This window comes from Lacerta agilis, chromosome 9 (assembly GCF_009819535.1).
Source record: "Lacerta agilis isolate rLacAgi1 chromosome 9, rLacAgi1.pri, whole genome shotgun sequence".
Taxonomy (NCBI): Eukaryota; Metazoa; Chordata; class Lepidosauria; order Squamata; family Lacertidae; genus Lacerta; species Lacerta agilis.
Window position 1 is genome coordinate 49,603,790 of NC_046320.1, and position 13,906 is coordinate 49,617,695.

A 13,906-nucleotide genomic window follows, 5' to 3' on the forward strand; every position below is an offset into this window, starting at 1 on the left:
CTGTGGGTGTTACTATTTTGTTGCTCAATGAAGTACCATTCTTCTGTTTTTCTTTCTGCTGTAATACAGGCAACTTTATGTGATGACAAAGGACAGGTTTTGGATAGCATATTTGTGAAGTTCCAGGTACATGCTTTTTGTTTTCCTTATTTTATTTTTTTACTTGATTAGCAATTCTGGAAGACAGGTTACTTGTTGTTTAGTTGATCCAAACTCTGCTGTGCAAAGTGCCAGGAAAAAATGCAGCGTTTTTTTTTTTTTTTTTGCAGTCATCTTCCTGGTCCTTTGTACAGCAGCAGCAGGCACTGATATCCTTTCACCCCCTTCCTCCTCAGGGATAGGTGTGGGTGGGGATGAAGCTTTCTTTTTCTCCATTGTTGAGGATGAAGGAGGAAATGAAATCTTCAAACCTTCAATTTGGTATATATACACATTGCATATATAATGAAATGGTGGAAGTTGTATTAATGCATTCAGTATGCATTCATATATACTCACTACTGCATATTTCTCTCTTTAGGTAAAGCCAGGAGATGATTTAGAAAGTGAGAAATATTTAATCACGGTTGAAGCTGAGAAAACTTCTGAAACTAGTTTTAGTGATCAGCCAAAGAATACAGAAGTACCAGTGTTAATAAGAAATCATTCTGCCTCTTCATCTCTGCGTCTGCCAGTTGGCCTAAAACGAAAACATACTGTATGTCATTCTTTCTCCCTCTCCTTTTTACACTCACACACTGTAGAAGGAAGCCTTTTGAATAAGTGAGAGTGATAGAGATCTATAGCTAGTTAGAATTATTTTTTGGGGGGGGGGGGAGCAAAAAAAACCTCTGGTTTTTTACTATTTGAACTGCATGTGACAGTTTCATAGATGATCATTTTTATGTCTAGCCTCTTAAGTACAAAGTGTGTTACAATATAAGGTGTTCCAAGTCACTTGGCTAACACCAGTAGATATAAAAGCATAATCAGGTGAGTGAAACACAGTAAATGGAAGCAAATTGTGCAAGGAGATGCATCAGCTATAGAGTAGGAAGTGCTTTGTGGACACTGGTTAATCGAATGGGGTGACGATGCCCACTGCTGGCTGAAGGTTAATCTTGGGGGAATGTGCCTCTTGGGTTGTAAAATCCATATAATACATGGAACTGCACATCATTGTGTCATGGGCTCAGGTGGGGGGGGGGCTCTTTACTATTAAGAAGATTGTAAAAGTTATTTTATCCTACTTAGATGTATTCAGATTTTGTTACATAAGAAACACATGCTTTTAAGTCTTTTTAGTTTAGCGATTCAGTAAAATATTGCATAATAAATACAGAAATATAGTACATATCTCTGATTCTTAATTCTAAAACTTCAGTTGTTAAACTTCCCACAAATTGAAAATATTCTCTCTTTAGGGTTTCCAAGGGCCACGGCAGGTGGAAAAGAAAATGACAACAATGGAAGTATCTGCAGCAGTAGAATCACCTTCATCCAAGGATCCTCGTTCATCCTTCCCTTCTCAGTTCTATGCCAGTTCCCCTTTATTTTCTGTCCCCTACAAGTCTAAGTTACACTCAGAATTGAATCAGAACGCTTTCAAAGTGAATGGCTCAGATGCTGATTCTGTCACTCCACCCGCTTTTACTCATAAATTGGTACAAAGTAGAATCCATAGTACTGATGGTGAAGATGCTGAATATTTGAAGCCAGGATTTCAACTGGATAATGGAATGGGCAAATCAATCTACCATGCAAGTAGCAGTGTGGCAGTTTTGCAGAATGCCAGGAGTAAAGCACAAATCTTAGCAATTCTGAGCGGGGGACAAAAACATTCTACAGTTTCAGAGGATGAAACTAATATATCATTGGGAAATCAATCACCAGCATTGATGAAATCAGAATTTCATCAGGAAGGCTCACTTTTATCTGAATCCTCAAGAAGCACAGAGTCTTTCTTCAAAGAAAAAATGGCACCTCTATTGGGCTCTGCAAACAACACAACCAAAGAAACCATTAAATACATAATGCCACTGCATTTCTCAGAAAAAAATGTAAAAACAAAAAGCCGATGGGATATATATTTGCCATCGTCTTTAGCTGAAAAGTCTTCTGACAAACTTGAGGGAGAATACAATGATAAGAATGCTAGTGATCTTCAGGACTTGAAGGAGGATGGCACTGATAATAGGAGCCAATACACTGAGGACCATAAAAAAATTCCAGAAGTGCCTGTTTCCTTGGAAATCAATATGTCTCCTGTCAGTAATAGTTCTGTCAAATACCAACCACATAGTATTGTAGCAGCTGAATCAATCGTGTGGAAAGAGCATGGCACAGTTTTGTCATCTGTTGGTAGTATGAATTACTCAGATTGTGATGCTGATAAACTCTCCACATCCAATAAATGCACAGAGATTGATAATTTGGATGGGTTTTGTCATCAGCCGCAAAATGAATCTTCTCCAGTAATACGTTCTGAACGTTTCTCAAATAATTCTGCAGATGGAGAGTTTGGTGACGCTGCAGATGGAGAGTTTGGTGACACAGAAAAGCAATTTATAGAGGTTAACTTCAATCTGTTGGATACACTAGAGTTTAGTGACACAGAGGATGGAAAACTTCATACCAACCACACATTTTCACAAGGTTCAGCATGCTTTAAAGAGGGAACCAAAGCACCACTTAAGACTGGTGTTCAAGTAAACAGTAACATAAAAGCTTGTAGTAGTCAAGGGGAAGATAATGTGCAACCCACATTTCTGCAAGATGGAGGTGTGAATTATGTCTCAGAATGCCAGTCGCTGCAAGTTTGTGATGAAATATCTGTGGAACCTAATAAGAAGGAGGGGAATTGTACAACTCTTCCATTTCTTAAAAAGCTGCCACATTCAGAGGCTATAATTGTTGATGAAAAGGTAGAGACAAATGCAATAAGTATCCAAAATATAGGTAATCACAGAGATCTTGGTACAGACTTGTTAATGGTGAATGATATGGACTGTGATGCGAATGATAGTGAGTATCATAATCCAACAACTCATCTTGGAAAAGGGAATGTTCCTGCTATTTTATATGGTTGCCTCGTGGGCAAAAGTAATGAAGAAGGTATTGAGGTTGGAGCAGGTAATTCCCAACCTAGTTCCTTAGGTATTTGTCATAACAACATGAAACAGAGCAATCATTTGCTAGTCCTCACTGAAAAATGCAATATTTCTCATGGTTCCCCTCAGTATATTTCAGACAAAAATGATGCTGCTTCAGAAAAAAATCTGGATTTGAGGCAACCCGCTCATCCCTTAACTTGTGAGACTTCAGATGAATCACAAATGGATCAAAATGAAAATGCAGTGAATAACTTGGATTTTTTTAACGAGTTCAGTAAATATGATGGAAAGGACTCTATTTGTGTTGAATCTTCACTTGACTCTTCAAGCCTTCCCCAGCTGATAAATGGTTTCAGCCTGTTAAAATCACTTACAGAACATAGCACAGCCTTAGAAAGCCTGCAAATGATAGAGGAAAGTACTTCTTTGCTACCGAGGGAGAGACTAAGAAAAAAACAGGAGCCAACAGGACCTGAAGGTTATTAGCTTCTATTTTTTTTAGAATTTTGTTTTGAATTATTGATTGTACTTTTCTACTGGTTTTCCTAGTTCATTTTTCTAGTATGGAAATGTAAGGAGAGCTAATTCATTGTCAAAAGCAGTTTTGTTCTGCATGTGAAACAGTCTCCTTGATTATCCTGAAATAAAAGAGATAATACCTTACTTTAGAATAGGGATGGGGAGCCTGTAGCCCTCCAGGTGTTGTTGGACTTCCAACTCCCATCATCCCTCCATTGAGCATTCCTAAGGAAATGTCTTGTCCATGGTGAGATCATGTTTTGTTTTGCTCCAAACAAACCACACTATACCCAAGGTTTGTTATTGGCTTTCCAATAGTAGTTTGGGTGAAGCAAACCACTTTGGACATAATGGTAAGCTAGGGAATCATGATTTGGTTTTTTTTCATGCACTTGTGGGGAGGAGCAAAAAACCAAGTCCGGAAACTTCATGGTAAATAGATATGATTTACGGTAACATCAAAACAAGACCAATGAATTTCTTTACAGCATGTTTGTCACTGATGTGGCTAATTATGCTAAAATAAAATATGTGTAGTTAGCACCTAACATTCCTATAAGCAATAGCATTGACTTTGAAAATATCATTCAACTTGAATGCAAGATAGATCTTCAATTTTTTTATCGTTGAACTAGCTTCATGACTGAGGTTTGTTGTGCTTTTCTCTCTTTCGTAGCTATGCAACAGTTTCCTGAAGTTCCCCTTTCTGAAGATGTGCAGATAACATCTTGCCTGCATTCTGGTTCTCCTAAAATGGTAACCTTTGGACTTTTGTAATTCATCAATAATAGCTTTTACCGTTTGTAAATACTGTATCCCATTGCACAAGCTGAAGGCCCATCTACTTGTATGTATTTTCCACCTCACTGTCGTCTTCTGTGTTCCTATCAACAGCCACCCCCTCTGAACGCCTGAGAACTGGCTGCAGAGAGTCAGAGGCCCTCTACAGCAAGTTTTGTGAGATGGAGTAAAAATTGCCAACACTCCTACACACTTATTGGGGCATAAAAAAATAAAAATAAAAGTAATAGTAATCATAATAAATTGTGGGTATTGGAAAAAGTACCGGTATTTCATTTGATTAGTTCACTATATCATCGTGTTAAAGAAAATTTTGAGATGAGATTGTTTTTGGGAGAGGATTGCAGTAGGTAAAGCACACAGGACAAGATAGAGCATTTGCTCTACTCCAGTATGGAAATTCATTTTTCTTACACAGATGTAAAACAGATTTGTGGGGCTTTTGCTCATATATAGTTGCTTTAAGAAATTGTATTGTCATTCAGCTTTCTGAAGGCAATGAGCTGGTTGTATTATATCACCACATTGCAAAATGAGGCTGTGTTAAGTACAGAATGGTGCATCCTTCTCTTTATCCATTTCTGATCATTTCCAGAATGCTTCCTCAAACACTGATGCAGAGAAGCCCACAGCAGCTACAGTAAGCGGGCTACATGACCAGGTTCCTTTTGAAGTGGCTGACAGTCAAACGAAAGTACAGCTTACAAAGAGATGACTTGGAAAACCTCCCACAGCCAGCACCCCCAAAACTTTCACTGCTTCCATGCACCTCAGGACCTGTGTTTCTCAGACTACTTTTGAAACTGGAATTTTTAAACAGCAGTTTGTAATATGGCCTGGAGGGCCAGGCGTTCAGCAATAAGAAGTAAAAAGTTCCACAGTCTGTGCACACCTAAACAAGCTTTTTGGATCCTGGGTACTAACTCTTCATTGACAGCATTAAAGTTGCCATCTCATCTCTTATTTTATCACTGAAGGCTAATTTTCAGTGGTATAATGAATAAGTATTCTTGGGATGTCCTCCTAACCTCTGATGTATTGATTGCTGAGGTTTGCTTAGAATAGTTGTTAGGCTTCTCTCATCCAGCAGAGATGAGTAGAAAGCCCTGGGGTGGGGCTGGAATATGGATCTGTTGAGTGGCCCAAAACTCAGGCTTGTTGGCTCTTGGCTGGTGTACCAAAAATGGCAGGCCCAAGCAACAAATGCTTTGTGCTAAAGTGTGGTTCTTTGTTCTCCTATGATTTCCTTTTATTAATCTATCTCTTAAATATATGTAGCTAGTTGAATTTCAAGGGTACCAAGTGAGAGGATCTGCAGCTAGTGAGATAATGATGAGAGTACCCTCTTCACATCTTAGATGGGATCCACAGGCTGATATGACAGAATTTGAACTTGCTACAAAGGATGGCTGTTTTTTCTCAGCCCAAGAACTAGGCAGCCCTGTGCTGCCTGGCTTTATTCAGGTAAACTGTAGAATGCTTTTTTTAGAAAGCTTTACTTAATCAATGAACATATTGCAAAAATGTGAAATAATTTATTAAGTGACCATAAACATGGTTTAAAAGACTACATGAAAGTTGCAAATAAGGACCTCAGTTTGCCCATTGCTGACATAAATCTTTCTAATGACTTCTCTGAAAACATGTTCATATACTTCATTCCCTTGGTCCTTCTGGTGCATTAAACATCTTCCTTAATATGTACATGGTGCCACCTTTTAAAATTCACTGTTTCTGCAAACCCTGGTTTAGTCTGCATTTTCATGGGGTAGCCAAAAACAATTACCGTAGGTGTAACTGTACCTGCTCACATTTGTCATTTCCTAGGCTTGATTCTCTTTCCATTTTGTTATCTTTCCCTGTGTTGATTTTAGATTTTCTCCTGTTTGGGGGATAAAGGACCCTGCTTTCTTTTCTTTCTTTCTTTCTTTCTTTCTTTCTTTCTTTCTTTCACTTGAAACTCTGTAAAGCATTGTTTGAAATTTCTGCTGCATGACCAGAAGCCTGCTCATGTGATGTTTGGGTATCATTCATTATCATTGCTTTGTTTTTGTTTTTTTCCTAATTAAAAGTAATGTGAAAGATCTAAGTGCATTTAACTGGGTGTGCTTGATTTTTTAGCTTTACAATTGTTTCTCTGCAGACTTCACAGCCTCCTGACTGCCACTTTCCTCCAAATTCAAGCATTAAAAAGGCAGTGATAGAAGCAGAAGAAAACAATTTCCTGGTGACAAGGGTATCTCCAGATTTACCTATGGACAATGCAAAAAGCTTTTTCCGTAAGAATGTTTTGTTTGTTATTGCTGTAAATAATGGTTGTGCCAGCAGACATAGCGGAGGGGGGGGAGTAGGCACCCTCTTGCAAAAGTTGGCTTGCTAGTGTTGGATACCAGAGTGATAGATTTCAGATTTTTATAGCATTACAATGAGATAATATGAACATTCTGAGCACTGTCAGCCTGCTTTGATTACATGTACATATTGTAAGCTTTTAGACAGTGGGACTTGTTTTTCTGACTTAGAATTGTTGATGTATCCCCAGCTCATAACAAGAGTGTTCCTGTTTAGGATCTCAGCCACTCTTGGAAAGGAGTCCTTTATGAGTTGGTGAAAGGAGGAAGGAGACCCCTTTCCCCCACCCCATCCTTCTGAAACCTTCCTCTGTTGTGTTGTATATCATTGAATATCTCTGGCTGAGGTATGACTATCAGCACAGAGCTGTTCCAGGTAGAATACAGTCATACCTTGGAAGCCGAAAGCCTTGGCTCCCGAACAAATCGACTCCTGAATGATCGAAACCCGGAAGTGACTGTTCCAGTTTTTGATCGATTTTTGGAAGCCGAATGTCCAGCACAGCTTCCAATTGGCTGCAGGACATTCCTGCAGCCAATCAGAAACTGCGCTTTGGTTTTTGAACAGTTCTGGGAGTCGAATGGACTCCTGGAATGCATTCTGTTTGAAAACCAAGGTACCACTGTAATTGAGATACACATTAATATCCACACCAAGAACCTTTTCTCAGTTAACTGGCTATGCTATGTTTGTCTTAATCTTTTGAGTAAGAAATGCAAATACAGCCAAAATATTTGCTGTAGAAAAGTCAAGATTTAAGGAAATTGGAGTAGAGCGCCCAGGAAACTTGGGGGGAAGACATTGTTTTGAATATTGACACTTTCTAAAACTCTATTTCATAGGGATGGAAGAGTCCAGCTGCCCAGAAGATGATGATATGTCGATACTCCTACTACCCCTTAGAGCACGAACTCCAGTTGTGACTGTACCTGTAGATGGAGAAGTTCCTGACTTAGTTTATTCCAGTGTAAAGACATGTGAGCGAGGCCAGCAGTCCTTTGGTTTCTCGGGAGTAAGCATATATGGCAAGTCAAAAATATTAGGGCCTGAGGACAGGATGTGTGAAACCTTTGTGCATGAAAAGTGTAGAGAAGAAAGACATGGGGTGATCACACAGTCTGCATTCCCTAATGTATCAGAACAAAAGAGACAAAGCAAGTGGCAGAAGTACCAAAACACAACTCATAGTGACTTGAGAACTCAAAACAGCAGCGAAGTGGTCATGACTGATGACATCCGAGCTGAGAGTGCCTTTGGAATGCCACTGCATGACATAGGAGAAGGTTGGAGTCATGCCATCAATGAAATCCCTCCAGACTTTGGGCATCTGCAGATGCTGAAAACCGTGCTTTGTAAACAGCAGCGAAACTTTAGCAGCCAAGATTCTGTTTCAGAAGGACAGAAACTTTCTCTGCACTTAAATCAGAATTTTTCCACTGAGGAAGGACTAAAGGTGCTAGGTCAGCTGAATTGCCACAGTTCAACCAGACACACCAAGGTATATAACTGTTCACAAAAGTCTTAGGAATAGATTTTGCCAAAGCAGCCTCCAAAAATAGTTGTGTATATTTGATAGTTTAGTCATATGTTCATCTATAAAGTAGTTTGTTTTGTTTTTTTACATATTCAAATAGCATTTATGGCTCAATTTGAAATATATAAAGGAAATCAACCCTGATCTTTCATTTTATTGTCTACATCAAAAAATATTTCACTATAGAACTGTCTCTCCTTGTATATGCATTGTCATGTAGTGCTGCAAACAGAGCAATCTCACAAGAGTCCCCTTTGATATTCACAAGACATCCTGCAGGTGGAGATGTATTGAAGAGAGCTGAAAACCTGTTGCCATAGCAGTAGTATTCCCACAGCTATGGCGACAAGTCTTTGCTCACCCCATCACTCACTGTGGCTCTGAGAAATGAAGGGGCCCACATGTCCTTGGGATGTTTTATTTCTCTTGTTACTATAGATGTTAGGCTAATGGAATGGAGAAGTAAATAGGCAGTAAGAATGCAAACATGAAATCTATAAATATCCCCATGATTGCAGTTTGTGGGATATTTAATTTCAGTGTGGAATAAGAGGGTGGTCAATGCTCTAATTCTAATATAATATGCCTGAATATATGTTACCCATGTATTAAATCAGATGGAAAGGAAATATGATTTTACATGCATACCTTTTATTTATATTTCAGAACACCTCTGAATTGTTCTTTCCCAGTGTAGAAATGGTGAACTCTACCATTGTTCCTAAGAGACAGATGTATATCCCAGCTGAGTTTCAGTCTCCTGCACATTATAAGCAGGTTTTTACTTCTGCTTTGATGGGTATGACTAACACCTTTAATTTCCACATTGCAGTACATTCACTGATGGTTGTTCTTAGGGGGCAACAAAATCTGAGATAAAATATTGAATGAGCGTCCTCATAACAGTTTTTTCAACAGTTGCAACATGGATTTGGTCTTCAAAACCACATTCTCAGCCACCTCTGTGGTTGCCTGTGCAGTCTAAATTGCACCATCTCAGAAAATCTCATCTGTACCATTCTGTGCATTGTTTTCATTTTTGGTTAAAAGCACTCAAATGGTCTCTGTATTTTAATGGAGAAGCAATGCTGGAGAAGAGGATGTTTAACTGCTTTGTTCCATACCACTTTCCCCGTCTAAATTGCTTCTTGCAAGCTGCATTTCTCTCTTCCGACCCCCCCAAACCAAGATTAACAAACTTTTAGGGGACCAGTTTAGAATGGGAAGAAGGACTATGTTTCCCATAATTGCTATTCACCCCAACATTTAAGTACAAATTTGTTTTTAAGTGCAAATAAGACTGTCAGGAGTTCTAATTATGGATCCTCTGCATAATATGTAGTTTTCCTTGAGACAAACAAATGGCATACCAAAAGGTACATGACTGAAGCAAGGATCCCATAATATACAGTATGTTACATATGAAGTACGATTGAGAAAAAATTATAAAAGCCACAAAACCATGGATAAGCAGAATCCAGAACTTTGGCTTTATTTAGATGCTTCATTACCAGTGCTCTGGGAGTAGTTGAATTGCAGTTGCTGAGCTTGGGAAACTTTCAAAACATTTGCTATTGTTCAAGGTACTGAAGCTAAAATTGTGGAAAACATATTTGATTCTTCCTCTAAATCAGCAATCACTATACGGTCAAATAATTCCAGGGTGTTTCAGCCACTGCCTGAAGACAATTCACAAGTTGTATATTTCTGGGGAGCCACTTTGTGGTAACTATTTATTTACATACTTCATTTATGAATTGCTTCCTATGCAACATTCTGAACTGATTTATCCATGAAAACATCAACAATAAAACCACATTTAAAAACAAGATCAAGTGCAAAACAGGTACAGACTGGGGCAAAACTCTCCAATTAAAAGGCTTATTGTAAAGGGAAGGTCTTCAATAGGCACCTGTCTCTCATGTAATGGGTGTTCCAATGGTTGATGCTGCCACATTAAGGCCCAATTCCTACATAGTACAGTGGTACCTTGGGTTATGAACTTAATATGTTCCGGAGGTCCGTTCTCAACCCGAAACTGTTCTTAACCTGAGGTGTGCTTTCGCAAATGGGGCCTCCCACTGCCGCTGTGCCGCCGCTGCGCGATTTCCGTTCTCATCCTGGGGCAAAGTTCGTAACCCTACTTGTGGATTAGCGGAGTTTGTAACCTGAAGCATTTGTAACCCGAGGTGCCACTGTGTAGAATTGACTTCTTGGCTGGGTACATAAGGGGTGAGATGATCTTTTAGGTACACTGGTCCCAGGTGTGTAGGACTTTCTGCCAGTCCCTTGAACTTAGCCCAGTGGTTAACTGGAAACTAGTACAATTCTTCCAGATGTGGTGTAACATGATGGTGATATTCTGCCCCAGTTAGCAGCCAAGCCATTTTGCACTAGCTGCAGCTTCTTGAGCCAACCCCACAGATGGTCCCACATGGCACATTTCAGTAATCCAAACTGGTGGTTACCAACACCTAGATAATGGTCAGGCTATTACAGTCCAGAGATGGCCATAGCAGTCTTAATTGTCAAAGCTGGTAAAAGGCACTCCTACCCACTGAGGTCACCTGGGCCTGTAGTGGCAGAATGAATCCAGGAGCACTCCCAATACTGATCCAGGGATTGTTCTCAATCAGGTGTTACAGACAAAGAACCAGTTATCAGTGTATTGAGGACACCTCTCTGCAAATCCAATAACTGCTCCCAACAGTTTCATATAGAAGAGTGTTGGGGACGAGATGGTATCTTGGCAGCATCCTGCAGCATAAGTACCATGGGGTTGAAAAAGTCATCCAACCTGAAACTGATTGGCAAGATGGAATTAGAACCACTGTAAAAATGCTCCCAATACAGAACAGGTTAACGGTCAACGCAATCGAAAGCTGCTGAGAGATTATGTATCAAAAGTCATTGAGAGATCAAGTAAGCATAAACTGATAAAGATCATCCATTAGGGTGACCAAGGCTGATTCAGCTCTAGAACAAGACGAACCAAGATTGAAGTGGGTGAAAATAATCAGTTTCATTCAAGAATACTTGCAACTCTCCTGTCATGACCCTCTCCGTTACCTTTCCCAAAGACCTGTGCATTTTAGCAATAAACTCACCGTTGTTTACATGATCACCTTTCCATTGATGAAAGGGGAAGAAGTAAAAAGGCCTAGATTTTAAAAGTGATTCCATTACCTTTAAAGAGTTGCAGTGAGAAACTGGTTAGATTTCTGGAGGAGCGCATATTAATAATATTTGACACACAAAGGAATTGTATTTACAGTTAATTGGTTTTCTACACTACATTGAACTTTTTTTTAAAAAAAAAATACTTTTTATTGTTTTTATTTTGTGTAAAGAACATTTAAACATATTGCTGTTTGAGCTGTCGCAAAAACTACACAGAGCTCTGGGAAGAGTGGATATATCCTTCTATACCTCAGTGAAAAGAGGGCAAGGACAAGAGAATTCAGCCCCACTCTGCAACCACAAGATGGCGAGTAAACTTGTTATGGTTAAAAAAGAAGGTCGAAATAAGGTAAGTTTCTTGAGTAATCTCAAGTGTACTCTACAGAAATATTACTATACATGCTGAAGGTCATTTCATACATAATTCCATATATTTTTGTAAAACTGAATGGTTAGAATATCTAAATTGCTGCATATAGAATTGTGTTTAATGAATGAGCTTACATTTTTATAATATATATCAATATTATTAAAGATGATTAATTACCCTGACAGTGGGGGTTTTTTGGACATCATAATAATGAGATGTTGTAGTACCCCACTCCTATGCTAATTTATTTGGATTGAGGTCCCCCTGATTTCATTGCAACATGTTTCAAAATAAATGGCACAGCTAGATGTAATAATGGGTTACATTCCTGGTTTTGTTTATTTAGCTGTTAAGCATATGTTATGTTAGTTTTCAGTAATAATAATAATAATTTATTATTTGTACCCCGCCCATCTGGCTGGGTTTCACCAGCCACTCTGGGCGTCTTCCAATCACACATTTTTTTTCCCCCAGGGTGTCATCCAAAAAGTGGGGGGGGGGGGGCTATTTCTGGATCTGTTAATCTTGGGGGTGTTCTCAGTCATTGATCAATGCAGCTAGAACTTAACGGGATATCACTTTTCAAGAGTACTATCCACCCAATGTCAAGCTCTTTTAAGGCTCATTTATGTCAAAGGGAATTGGGAATGGGTTTCAAGACATGAGAACTTTAAAGTGCTTAGCTTTGGCTGGATCGTGGAAAAGGGATAAAACTGCAGAAAGTTATTGACATAGGCAAGTGGGCTAATGATCTGTATTGCTCAGATTCTAAGCCTTAAAAAAATGATAGGCAAAACGACTAAATGACGAAACAACACAACCAGGTACAGGGGAATCCCCACTTGAATGCAATTGGCACGTGCTCCCCCACATGCATGTGTGCCGAGAACAGTGCTGAAAAGGGGCAGGGGTGGAACATGGAAATTTCCACTTACACATGCCCTGGTACGGAACCCCCGAGTAAGTGGGGATCCCCCTCTATCCCACAGGGGAGCCGCAGAAAGAATATGGTTGGTCAAGGGAGCTATGGACTACAAAAGGTTGAAAACCTCTGCCAAAACTGTAGACATAAAAGTGCTAAACAGAAGCAGTGCAACAGAGGCAGACAATTTCAGCTCATGGGTGCCACCACAGGGAATAGGTTTCCTATGGTTACTGATCTTGCTTGTGAGGAACCGTGGCTCTATGAAGCTTAGTTTACCCTAACTTTCACAATCTTTTTCAGAAGTGAAGTTTAATACTTTTAACGAGCTGGTATAGGTTGGTCAGCCTGTTCCACATAACTTAGCTTGTGTGTGTGTGTGTGTGGCTTGCATTTTGTTTTAGGGCCGCCTTTTCTACGCTTGTGATGTTCCTAAAGGTGATAGATGCGATTTTTTTAAGTGGCTAGAGGATGTAAACCCTGGACAGACGGAAAGTAGGCCTGGTGTTGTACTTCATGACACAAAGAGTATTGGAACCTACCTCAGGAGTCAAAATGTTTCCCTCTATGAAGAATGCCAGCTTCTGATGAGGTATGTTAACTAAACATGAATATTACTGCCTGGCTCAGTAGAAATTGAGCTACTGGTCTGACATCACATTTTGTTAGAGAAGGGTTATTATAAAAAGTAATGATCACAAATGTTCTCTGCTACTTCAGACTTGACCTTTTCACATCGCAAAAGTGTGTGTGTGTGTGCGCGCGCGCACACACACACACACATATATATATATATATATATATATATATATATATATATATATATACATACATACCCAATATTACCTGAGAGTATCACTGCAGGTAGCGTGAAACCCAGTAAGATCAAGGCAATGGCACAGATTCATAGAGTTACTTTACCTCAGCTTTAATATTTGTTATGCAGCATGGTGTTCAAGAAATTCTTCCCTGAAACAACTTGAGTGTATGAAGCTATTTGGATGCTTTTAAATCAACATTTCTTAATATCAATGAAGAGTTTAGTAGTTATTTGATCAATATTGCATGTGGTATGTGTTGTTCACATAATTCAGTTGTTGTTGTTTTTTTACTCTTTTGCAGTCTTCTGGTAAATC

The 13,906-nt window shown here is 39.2% G+C and overlaps 1 protein-coding gene across 1 annotated transcript in view; it reads left to right on the forward strand.

Moving 5' to 3' along the window:
* ZGRF1 (zinc finger GRF-type containing 1) overlaps positions 1 to 13,906 on the forward strand; it is a 31,476-nt gene that overhangs the window by 2,374 nt on the left and 15,196 nt on the right. Inside the window, exons 4-14 of the mRNA XM_033159565.1 lie at positions 70 to 126; positions 521 to 697; positions 1,404 to 3,570; positions 4,288 to 4,367; positions 5,008 to 5,124; positions 5,691 to 5,876; positions 6,556 to 6,691; positions 7,607 to 8,262; positions 8,965 to 9,097; positions 11,649 to 11,827; positions 13,175 to 13,362. Of these exons, the coding sequence (XP_033015456.1) occupies positions 70 to 126; positions 521 to 697; positions 1,404 to 3,570; positions 4,288 to 4,367; positions 5,008 to 5,124; positions 5,691 to 5,876; positions 6,556 to 6,691; positions 7,607 to 8,262; positions 8,965 to 9,097; positions 11,649 to 11,827; positions 13,175 to 13,362 (4,076 nt within the window). The remainder of the gene's footprint in view (positions 1 to 69; positions 127 to 520; positions 698 to 1,403; positions 3,571 to 4,287; positions 4,368 to 5,007; positions 5,125 to 5,690; positions 5,877 to 6,555; positions 6,692 to 7,606; positions 8,263 to 8,964; positions 9,098 to 11,648; positions 11,828 to 13,174; positions 13,363 to 13,906) is intronic.